The sequence below is a fragment of the Oncorhynchus clarkii genome, chromosome 32 (assembly GCF_045791955.1).
Source record: "Oncorhynchus clarkii lewisi isolate Uvic-CL-2024 chromosome 32, UVic_Ocla_1.0, whole genome shotgun sequence".
In the NCBI taxonomy this organism is placed as follows: domain Eukaryota; kingdom Metazoa; phylum Chordata; class Actinopteri; order Salmoniformes; family Salmonidae; genus Oncorhynchus; species Oncorhynchus clarkii.
In genome coordinates, this window is record NC_092178.1 from 1,745,074 (window position 1) to 1,758,764 (window position 13,691).

The following is a 13,691-nucleotide window of genomic DNA, read 5'->3' on the forward strand; positions in this document are numbered from 1 at the left end:
AAGCAAAAGTAACTGAACAGAGGGACTATCGTCCCGTGGCACCCACTTCTGTCATCATGAAGTGCTTTGAGAGGCTAGTCAAGGATCATATCACCGCCACCTTACCTGCCACCCTAGAGCCACCTCAATTTGAATACAGCCCAAATAGGTACAGATGCACACTACACACTGCCCTATCCCATCCTGGACAAGAGGAATACCTATGTAAGAATGCTGTTCATTGCCAACAGCTCAGCATTCAACACCACAGTACCCTTCAAGCTCATCATTTGGGTCTGATCTCCGCCCTATGCAACTGGGTCCTTCTTGGAGAAGGTAAAAACCTTAAAGTTCCATCTGAAATGGTCCACCCACACAGACAGTGTGGTGAAGAAGGCGCAACAAAGCCTCTTCAACCTCAGGAGGCTGAAGAAATTAATCTTGGTCCCTAAGACCCTCACAAACTTTTACAGATGCACTATTGAGAGCATCCCTTCTGGCTGTATCACCGCCTGGTACAGCAACTGCACCGCCCTCAACCGCAGGGCTCTCCAGAGGGTCAACTGGGTTTCTAATCCTTATTTAACTAGGCAACTGGGTGGTGGATAACTATTGTTATATTGTCTATACAGGAGACAGTCATCTGGGAGGTGGGTTGGAGGCCAACAGCAGCACGGAGTCCTTTGAGCTGGTCACAGAGGACAACAATGGAGGAAAGCAAGCAGCAGAAGGTATAGTATAGTCTACTCAAACTAGGAGGCGATCTGAAATAGCACCCTATTCCCTATGTAGTGCACTGGTTTTGGAGAAGGAAAGCAAGCAGCAGAAGGGGACAGTGGGGCTACTCAAACAGGTGCTTTGTTCCAAGGTTCATACTACTAGTATACCACTTAGAATACAATAGTGACTATTCATCCCTTTGGAAGAGGCTTTTGAATCAGACATCAGGAACACCTTCCTAATAAGGAGTTGCACCCCCCTTCCCCCTATCTGTTTCTAACTGAGTGTCCACAACATTAGGAACACCTTCCTAATAAGGAGTTGCACCCCCCTTCCCCCTATCTGTTTCTAACTGAGTGTCCACAACATTAGGAACACCTTCCTAATAAGGAGTTGCACCCCCCTTCCCCCTATCTGTTTCTAACTGAGTGTCCACAACATTAGGAACACCTTCCTAATAAGGAGTTGCACCCCCCTTCCCCCTATCTGTTTCTAACTGAGTGTCCACAACATTAGGAACACCTTCCTAATAAGGAGTTGCACCCCCCTTCTCCCTATCTGTTTCTAACTGAGTGTCCACAACATTAGGAACACCTTCCTAATAAGGAGTTGCACACTCCTTCCCCATATCTGTTTCTAACTGAGTGTCCACAACATTAGGAACACCTTCCTAATAAGGAGTTGCACCCCCCTTCCCCCTATCTGTTTCTAACTGAGTGTCCACAACATTAGGAACACCTTCCTAATAAGGAGTTGTACAATCCTTCCCCCTATCTGTTTCTAACTGAGTGTCCACAACATTAGGAACACCTTCCTAATAAGGAGTTGCACCCCCCTTCCCCCTATCTGTTTCTAACTGAGTGTCCACAACATTAGGAACACCTTCCTAATAAGGAGTTGCACCCTCTTTTGCCATCAGAACATTCTCAATTCATCTGGGAATTGACTCTATAAGGCTGGATGTCCTTTGGGTGGTGGACCATTCTTGATACACACGGGGAAACTGTTGAAAGTGAAAAACCCAGCAGCGTTGCAGTTCTTGGCACAAACCGGTGCGCCTGGCACCTACTACCGTACCCCGTTCAAAGGCACTTTAATCTGGTGTCTTGCCCATTCACCCTCTGAATGACACACAAACACAATTCAATTGTCCCCAGGCTTAAACATCCTTCTTTAACGTGTTTCCTCCCCTCCATCTACACTGATTGAAATGGATTTAACAAGTGACATCAATAAATTATCATAGCTTTCACCTGGATTCACCTGGTTAGTCTATGTCATGGAGGGAGTAGGTGTTCCTGATGTTTTGTCCACTCAGTGTACAGTATATATTGTTAATGTGTTTTTAGTAAGTCTGTGTCACTGAGATGTCAAAAGGGAATTTCCATCCTTGGTTTTATTCTAATCTATTCTTATACTCTCACGTTCCGTTCTGTGTCTTATCTCTCTTCTTGTCCCCGTTTGATGATGTAATGTTTTGTACCCCCTGCAGTGCCGTTGACAGAAGATGAGTGGGTCCCTCTAGAGCTGTGCTTTGGGATGCCTCTCTTCAGCTCCGAGCTCAACCGCAAAATATGCCGAAAGATCGCCGCGCACGGCCTCTGTAGCAAAGACAGGTACTGGAAGAACAACATAAAGAGCCTGTTTTTTATGTCCTGGTTGGGAAATGGAAAAAGACTAGAGGTTTTTTTTGGGGGGGGGGGGTTTATCTTAAAAAGTGTCAACTTAAAAGAAGAATGAAGGTGTAATTCTTTGTTGTTTCAGCCTTCAAGACTTACTTCATTCCAGCCGAACACTGTCATTGAATGTTCTGAGTTTTGTTCAGTCGTTCCAGGTAAGAGCTGCTTTCTATTGTATTACACCTTGCTGCCACTTGAAGAGCGCTCAAATCAAACCAGCCAATCGGAACAGAACACTGAAAGTGGTCCAGTCTCATAAACCTGTTTCCATGGTGCCACCCCTCAAGCGCCCAGCCAGAACCCCTATAAACTTATGGCATGACCATGAGAGAAGCATCCTCTTTAGGAATCAGACACATAACACAGCAGCACATAGAGTGAAATAAAATAGAGAAAGAAATGAGGTCATACTGAGGACATTAAGACTGCAAAAATAAACCAGACATCAGCAACATGAATGATAATTATATCATCCTTATAACTGTCATCATCAAAACAAGTCATGCGCAAATATCCATATACATATATCAATATCCATATATCCATATACATATATACATATATCAATATACATATATCAATATACATATATCCATATACATATATCCATATACATATATCCATATATCAATATCCATATATCCATATATCCATATACATATATCCATATACATATATCCATATATCAATATCCATATATCCATATATCAATATACATATATCCATATCCATATATCAATATCCATATATCCATATATCAATATCCATATACATATATCAATATCCATATATCAATATCCATATATCAATATCCATATATCCATATATCAATATACATATATCCATATCCATATATCCATATACATATATCCATATACATATATCCATATATCAATATACATATATCAATATCCATATATCCATATACATATATCCATATACATATATCCATATACATATATCAATATATCCATATACATATATCAATATATCCATATCCATATATCCATATACATATATCAATATATCCATATATCCATATACATATATCCATATCCATATACATATATCCATATACATATATCAATATATCCATATATCCATATCCATATATCCATATACATATATCAATATATCCATATATCAATATCCATATATCCATATACATATATCCATATCCATATATCCATATACATATATCCATATCCATATATCCATATACGTATATCAATATATCCATATATCAATATCCATATATCCATATACATATATCAATATATCAATATCCATATATCCATATACATATATCCATATATCAATATCCATATATCAATATACATATATCCATATCCATATATCCATATACATATATCAATATATCCATATATCCATATCCATATATCAATATATCCATATATCAATATATCCATATATCAATATCCATATATCCATATACATATATCAATATCCATATATCAATATCCATATATCCATATACATATATCAATATACATATATCAATATCCATATATCCATATATCAATATCCATATATCAATATCCATATATCCATATACATATATCAATATCCATATACATATATCAATATATCCATATATCAATATCCATATATCCATATACATATATCAATATCCATATATCAATATCCATATATCCATATCCATATATCCATATACATATATCCATATACATATATCCATATATCAATATACATATATCCATATACATATATCCATATATCAATATACATATATCCATATACATATATCCATATATCAATATACATATATCCATATCCATATATCCATATACATATATCAATATACATATATCAATATACATATATCCATATACATATATCAATATATCCATATATCCATATCCATATATCCATATACATATATCAATATCCATATATCCATATATCAATATACATATATCCATATCCATATATCCATATACATATATCAATATATCCATATATCAATATCCATATATCAATATACATATATCAATAATCATATATCAATATACATATATCCATATCCATATATCCATATACATATATCAATATATCCATATATCAATATCCATATATCCATATATCCATATCCATATATCAATATACATATATCAATATACACATATCCATATATCAATATACATATATCAATATACATAAATCAATATCCATATATCAATATACATATATCAATATCCATATATCAATATATACATATATCAATATACATATATCAATATACATATATCAATATACATATATCAATATACATATATCAATATCCATATATCAATATACATATCCATATATCAATATACATATATCAATAATCATATATCAATTATCAATATACATATATCAATATACATATATCAATATACATATATCCATATCCATATATCCATATACATATATCAATATATCCATATATCAATATCCATATATCAATATACATATATCAATAATCATATATCAATATACATATATCAATATACATATATCAATATACATATATCAATATCCATATATCAATATACATATCCATATATCAATATACATATATCAATAATCATATATCAATTATCAATATACATATATCAATATACATATATCAATATACATATATCATAATCCATATATCAATATCCATATACATATATCAATATCCATATATCAATGTCCATATATCAATATACATATATCAATATACATATATCAATATACATATATCAATATCCATATATCAATATCCATATATCAATATACATATATACATATATCCATATATCAATATCCATATATCAATATCCATATATCAATATACATATATCAATATCCATATATCAATATATACATATATCAATATACATATATCAATATACATAAATCAATATCCATATATCAATATACATATATCCATATACATATATCAATATACATATATCAATATACATAAATCAATATCCATATATCAATATACATATATCAATATACATATATCAATATACATATATCAATATACATAAATCAATATCCATATATCAATATCCATATATCAATATATCAATATCCATATATCAATATACATATATCAATATACACATATCCATATATCAATATACATATATCAATATACATAAATCAATATCCATATATCAATATACATATATCAATATCCATATATCAATATATACATATATCAATATACATATATCAATATACATATATCAATATACATATATCCATATACATATATCAATATCCATATATCGGGGCGGCAGGGTAGCCTAGTGGTTAGAGCGTTGGACTAGTAACCGGAAGGTTGCGAGTTCAAACCCCCGAGCTGACAAGGTACAAATCTGTCGTTCTGCCCCTGAACAGGCAGTTAACCCACTGTTCCCAGGCCGTCATTGTAAATAAGAATTTGTTCTTAACTGACTTGCCTGGTTAAATAAAGGTAAAAAAAAAAATATCAATATACTATTGATATATGTATATATTGATATATGGATATTGATATATGTATATTGATATATTGATATATGGATATTGATATATGGATATATGTATATTGATATATGTATATATTGATATATGTATATTGATATTGATATATGTATATGGATATATGTATATTGATATATGGATATTGATTTATGTATATTGATATATGTATATTGTTATATGGATATTGATATATGTATATTGATATATGGATATTGATATATGTATATTGATATATGGATATTGATATATGTATTGATATATGGATATATGGATATTGATATATGGATATTGATATATGTATATGGATATATGTATATTGATATATGGATATTGATATATGTATATTGATATATGTATATTGATATATGGATATTGATATATGTATATGGATATATGTATATTGATATATGTATATTGATATATGGATATTGATATATGTATATGGATATATGTATATGGATATTGATATATGTATATTGATATATGGATATATGTATATGGATATATGTATATGGATATATGTATATTGATATATGTATATTGATATATGTATATTGATATATGGATATATGTATATTGATATATGGATATTGATATATGGACATTGATATATGTATATTGATATATGTATATGTATATATGTATATTGATATATGTATATTGATATATATATATGGATATTTATATATGTATATGGATATATGGATATTGATATATGTATATGGATATATGTATATTGATATATGTATATTGATATATGTATATTGATATATGGATATATGTATATTGATATATGTATATTGATATATGTATATATTGATATATGGATATTGATATATGTATATGGATATATGTATATTGATATATGGATATTGATATATGGACATTGATATATGTATATTGATATATGTATATTGATATATGTATATTGATATATGGATATCAATTACCCATATATGCTGAAAATTACAGGCCTCTCTCATTTTATTAAGTGGGATAACTTCTACAATTTGTGGCTGACTAAATACTTTTTTGCCCCACTGTACATATATCAATATCCATATATCCATGTACAAATATCCATATATCCCATACATCAATATACAGATATCAATTAATCAATATACATATATCCATATATAAATGTATCAATATACAAATATCCATATATCCCATACATCAATATACAGATATCCATTTATCAATATACATATATCCATATACAAATATATCAATATACAAATATAAATGTATCTATATACATATACAAATATCAATATACAAATATCCATATACAAAGCAAAAACTTTGTAGTATCACTTTTTCACATTCCTCCAATCACAATAGAGGAAAGACCTATTTTGAGTTCAGAATGTCAGTAAAACCGGAGAAGGTAATGGGAAGAGTAATGGGAGCGAGACAACCAGAAGAGTTCTTAATGTTCATTACTCACAAATCAAATCTAATTTTATTTGTCACATGTGCCGAATACAACAGGTGAAGACCTTTCCGTGAAATGCTTACTTACAAGCCCGTAACCAACAATGTAGTTCAATAAATATTTACTAAATATACTAATATAAAACTACATCTAAATTATCAAAAAGTAACACAAGAAATGTACATAACAATAAGAAGGCTATATACAGGAGGTACCGGTACCAAGTCAATGTGTGAGGGTACCGGTTAATCGAGGAAATTTGTAAAGTGTATATGCATAGATAATAAACAGCGAGTAGCAGTAGTGTAAAAACAAAGGGGGGTCAATGTAAGTAGTCCGGGTGGCTATTTGATTAGTTGATCAGCAGTCTTATGGCTTGGGGATAGAAGCTGTTAAGGAGCCTTTTGGTCCTAGACTTGGCATTCCGGTACCACTTCCTGTGTAGTAGCAGAGAAAACAGTCTATGACTTGGGTGACAGGAGTCTTTGACAATTTTTGGGGCCTTCCTCTGACACCGCCTAGTATATAGGTCCTGGATGTCAGGAAGTACTGAGCCATACACGCTACCCTCTGTAGTGCCTAATGGTCAGATGCCGAGCAGTTGCCATACCAGGCGGTGATGCAACCGGTCAGAATGCTCTCGATGGTGCAGCTGTAGAACCTTTTGAGCAATCTGGGGACCCATCCCAACTGTCTTGGTATGTTTGGACCATGATAGTTTGTTAGTGATGTGGACACCAAGGAACTTAACTCTCGACCCGCTCCACTACAGCCCCATCGATGTTAATGGGGGCGTGCTCGGCCCTCCTTTTCCTATAGTCCACGATCATCTCCTTTGTCTTGATCACGTTGAGGGAGAGGTTGTTGTCCTTGCTCCACACAGCCAGGTCTCTGACATCCTCCTTATAAGCTGTCTCATCATTGTCGGTGCTCACTGTTGTGTTGTTAGCAAACTTAATGATGGTGTTGGAGTCGTGGGTGAACAGGTCGTACAGGAAGGGACTAAGCACACAGCTCCAGTGTTGAGGATCAGCATAGCAGATGTGTTGTTGCCTACCCTTACCACCTGGGGGCAGCCCGTCAGGAAGTCCAGGATCCAGTTGCAGAGGGAGGTGTTTAAGTCCCAGGGTCCTTAGCTTAGTGATGAGCTTTGCGGACACTATGGTGTTGAATGCTGAGCTGTCGTCAATGAACAGCATTCTCAAACAGGTGTTCCTTTTGTCCAGGTGGGAAAGGGCAGTGTGGAGTGCGAACAGCTGGTGCACTCATGCATGCTTCAGTGTTGCTTGCCTTAAAGCAAGCATAAAAGGCATTTAGCTCGTCTGGTAGGCCCCCGTCACTGGGCAGCTCGCGGCTGGGTTTCCCTTTGTAGTCCTTATCAGTTTTCAAGCCCTGCCTCATCCGACAATTACAAAACAGAGTTCTTAATGTTCATTACTCACACCTTGCCTATTTGGCAAAACAGAAAATAGTCCCCATGTCATCCTTGTTATATTATTATTATGATAATATATTATATAGCATTACCAATATCATTTGAGGAACCTGCAATAACTAGTGATGGGTATCTGATTTCTACATCACACCAGCTTTGAAAACAATACAGAATCCTCATTTATAGTCTCCCTTCACACTAATGGACAAATAGGGCCTAATAATAAGGAATCCCAGAATGCAGACCCGGTCATTCTAGTGATTTTGTTATTTATGTCCAGTCTAACTGTAGATCTATATCAAATATTATGCCAGGACATCCCCTTTTGCACCAGGCTCGCTGTTCCAACACTCAGGCTGTTACACAATGTGGACAAGGGGTGGAGAGAGAAAGATCTAGAGTAGACCAAACAAGTAAGATCAACATGTCCCGTCCCATGGGAAAGTACTTCCTATGTATGTACTTTCTTTGAGGAGAGCCATTCCCAGCATTTCATGACTACGGATGTGAGTGAGTGCTACAGGGTGGTAGTCATTTAGACAGGTTACCTTGGTGTTCTTGGGCACAGGGACTATGGTGGGTCTGCTTGAAACATGTAGGTATTACAGACTCAGTCAGGGGCAGGTTGAACATTTCAGTTAAGAAATTTGCCAGTTGTTCAGCGCATATTCTGAGTAGACACCTTGGTAATCCGTCTGGCCCTGTGGCCTTGTGAATGTTGACCTGTTTAAAGGTCTTACTCACATCGGCTACGGAGACCGTGGTCACACAGTGGTCTGGAACACTATCAATTTATTTGTTTTCAATAGAGAAAATCATAAAGGGGTCAAATACTTTTTCATGGCATTGTACATGAAAGAGCTGGCTCATTAGTACTGGTAACATACTACATGAAAGAGCTGGCTCATTAGTACTGGTAACATACTACATGAAAGAGCTGGCTCATTAGTACTGGTAACATACTACATGAAAGAGCTGGCTCATTAGTACTGGTAACATACTACATGAAAGAGCTGGCTCATTAGTACTGGTAACATACTACATGAAAGTACCTGGGTCGTGTTCATAAGGGCACACAACATAAAACGTATTTCTTATAACATATTTCAGGTATTTCTTATTGGACAATTCCTGCCCTGTTTTATTCATTTTTTTTCCCTTTTGGTGCCTACTGTACTGTGTTATAAACCAACTGACCTTTGACCCCTGACCTGTGTGTCCTATAGGATGGCAGCCAGGGTCAGCCTGACCCTGACAGTGGAGTGTCCGGTCCTCTCAGCCAGCCCCCGGCCGAGTCTGGTGTTCCGCTGCCCGCTCTCAACCTCATCTTCAAGGATGGACAGCTGAGGGAGTGGAGTGGACGAGCACCTCCACCTCTCCACATCTCAGCCCTGCAGAAAGACCAGACCTTATAGACCCCTCCACATCTCAGCCCTGCAGAAAGACCAGACCTTATAGACCCCTCCACATCTCAGCCCTGCAGAAAGACCAGACCTTATAGACCCCTCCACATCTCAGCCCTGCAGAAAGACCAGACCTTATAGACCCCTCCACATCTCAGCCCTGCAGAAAGACCAGACCTTATAGACCCCTCCACATCTCAGCCCTGCAGAAAGACCAGACCTTATAGACCCCTCCACATCTCAGCCCTGCAGAAAGACCAGACCTTATAGACCCCTCCACATCTCAGCCCTGCAGAAAGACCAGACCTTATAGACCCCTCCACATCTCAGCCCTGCAGAAAGACCAGACCTTATAGAACATGTCACCTTATCTCAAACACTCATTCACCCACATAACTATAACTTCCTGTCTCTGTCCTGCAAAACACCAGCCCACAGTAGCCCCACCCACCCTAAGCCATCCCCAAGACTTGATGGTGTTACTTTGGCGTGGCCATGAGGAGACTGTCTGTACTGATCATTTACAGTGGTGATAGCTGGTGATGTCTAGACCCTTTAGAAAAGTGGTTCCCAACCTTTTTTGGTTACTGTGCCACCAACTGAATTCTGCTCTGCCTGGAGTACCCCTGAAGTACCCCGTCATGAGGATTTTACCATTAGGCCTGTGGTCTCACAAGTCTTCTCAAGTAACCCCTGTGGATAGACCAAATACCCCCAGGGGTCCTAGTACCCCTGGTTGGGAACCACTGCATCAGGGCATCCAGAAAACATAGGAAACTATCAAAAGTATTGACAACGCTGTAATATTGAGTCCATAGAGTTCAATAGAAGTTCCCTTTAAAGTCTATGTTCAATGGTTAATACATTTGCTGAATAATAGAAAAAGACTCCTAAATAACTGTATTTTTTTGCTGACCTCAGTAGGTGTTTTTGATGGACTAATAAGCCTGGAATGGTTTGACTAGTTAGTGTCTGTAGAGCAGGCATGGTCAACCCATTGATTTTGTTAGTCACTCTCATTCAGATATATTAAAAACTGCAAACATTTCTCCCCACCCTAAAAATGTGTGGAATTGCAGTAAATTTGTTAGAAAATCTTGCTTGGGTACGCTGACCCTCGAGACACTTCGACCCTGCATGATGGGTACACTGACCCTCGAGCCACTTTGACCCTGCATGATGGGTACGCTGACCCTCGAGCCACTTCGGCCCTGCATGATGGGTACGCTGACCCTCGAGCCACTTCGGCCCTGCATGATGGGAACGCTGACCCTCGAGACACTTCGACCCTGCATGATGGGTACGCTGACCCTCGAGCCACTTCGACCCTGCGTGATGGGTACGCTGACCCTCGAGCCACTTCGGCCCTGCATGATGGGTACGCTGACCCTCGAGCCACTTCGACCCTGCATGATGGGTACGCTGACCCTCGAGCCACTTCGGCCCTGCGTGATGGGTACGCTGACCCTCGAGCTACTTCGGCCCTGCATGATGGGTACGCTGACCCTCGAGCCACTTCGGTCCCATGACAGTTGGCCATCCCTGCTGTAGACTCCCCACACTAGACGAACCAACCCAACCCCTCCCTCCTCCTTCTATTTGCCTAAGTTTAGAAGCCCACCCACCCCCATGCAAAAAAATGTATCTGAAAATACCTAAAGTGGGGCAAAAAAGTATTTAGTCAGCCACCAATTGTGCAAGTTCTCCCACTTAAAAAGATGAGAGAGGCCTGTAATTTCCATCATAGGTACACTTCAACTATGACGGACAAAATTAGAAAAAAAAATCCAGAAAATCACATTGTAGGATTTTTAATGAATTTATTTGCAAATTATGGGGGAAAATAAGTATTTGGTCAATAACAAAAGTTTATCTCAATACTTTGTTGACAATGACAGAGGTCAAACGTTTTCTGTAAGTCTTCACAAGGTTTTCACACACTGTTGCTGGTATTTTGGCCCATTCCTCCATGCAGATCTCCTCTAGAGCAGTGATGTTTTGGGGCTGTTGCTGGGCAACACGGACTTTCAACTCCCTCCAAAGATTTTCTATGGGGTTGAGATCTGGAGACTGGCTAGACCACTCCAGGACCTTGAAATTCTTCTTACGAAGCCACTCCTTCGTTGCCCGGGCGGTGTGTTTGGGATCATTGTCATGCTGAAAGACCCAGCCACGTTTCATCTTCAATGCCCTTGCTGATGGAAGGAGATTTTCACTCAAAATCTCACGATACATGGCCCAATTCATTCCTTTCTTTACACGGCTCAGTCGTCCTGGTCCCTTTGCAGAAAAACAGCCCCAAAGCATGATGTTTCCACCCCCATGCTTCACAGTAGGTATGGTGTTCTTTGGATGCAACTGTCCTCCAAACACGACGAGTTGAGTTTTTACCAAAAAGTTATATTTTGGTTTCATCTGACCGTATGACATTCTCCCAATCTTCTTCTGGATCATCCAAATGCTCTCTAGCAAAATTCAGACGGGCCTGGACATGTACTGGCTTAAGCAGGGGGACACGTCTGGCACTGCAGGATTTGAGTCCCTGGCGGCGTAGTGTGTTACTGATGGTAGGCTTTGTTACTTTGGTCCCAGCTCTCTGCAGGTCATTCACTAGGTCCCCCCCCCCGTGTGGTTCTGGGATTTTTGCTCACCGTTCTTGTGATCATTTTGACCCCACGGGGTGAGATCTTGCGTGGAGCCCCAGATCGAGGGAGATTATCAGTGGTCTTGTATGTCTTCCATTTCCTAATAATTGCTCCCACAGTTGATTTCTTCAAACCAAGCTGCTTACCTATTGCAGATTCAGTCTTCCCAGCCTGGTGTAGGTCTACAATTTTGTTTCTGGTGTCCTTTGACAGCTCTTTGGTCTTGGCCATAGTGGAGTTTGGAGTGTGACTGTTTGAAGTTGTGGACAGGTGTCTTTTATACTGATAACAAGTTGCAACAAGTGCCATTAATACAGGTAACGAGTGGAGGACAGAGGAGCCTCTTCAAGAAGAAGTTACAGGTCTGTGAGAGCCAGAAATCTTGCTTGTTTGTAGGTGACCAAATACTTATTTTTCACAATTTTTAATGCATTTGCAAATAAATGCATAAAAAATCCTACAATGTGATTTTCTGTATTTTTTCTCTCTCATTTTGTCTGTCATAGTTGAGGTGTACCTACGATGAAAATTACAGGCCTCCCACATCTTTTTAAGTGGGAGAACTTGCACAATTGGTGGCTGACTAAATACTTTTTTGCCCCACTGTACTTCTTATTTAGGTGTCTTTAAATGTCACAGTGAGACTGGTGTAGTGCTCTTCTCTTCTATAGCCTATGGATCTATCATACAGCATGTTGACTCAAAACCCTGTTCCCTTTTCAACCTAGTTTACTTTCAACCATAAAGGTATTGTTGTTGCTTGTGTCATGATTCCCCAAGGTGCAGTTCACTCTATCAGCCAGTAGTAGTTGGTGTTTTGTTCAGGAACTGGACGCCGGT

The 13,691-nt window shown here is 37.6% G+C and overlaps 1 protein-coding gene across 3 annotated transcripts in view; it reads left to right on the plus strand.

The window, feature by feature from the left end:
• Positions 1-11,865, plus strand: part of LOC139392227 (protein FAM91A1-like) — a 127,142-nt gene extending 115,277 nt beyond the window's left edge. For all 3 annotated transcript variants that reach the window (XM_071140060.1, XM_071140061.1, XM_071140062.1), the window contains 4 exons: positions 612-710; positions 2,192-2,315; positions 2,464-2,533; positions 10,030-11,865. In XM_071140060.1, coding sequence (XP_070996161.1) covers positions 612-710; positions 2,192-2,315; positions 2,464-2,533; positions 10,030-10,218 — 482 coding nt within the window. In that variant the 3' untranslated portion in view covers positions 10,219-11,865. The remainder of the gene's footprint in view (positions 1-611; positions 711-2,191; positions 2,316-2,463; positions 2,534-10,029) is intronic.
• Positions 11,866-13,691: the final 1,826 nt, after the last annotated feature.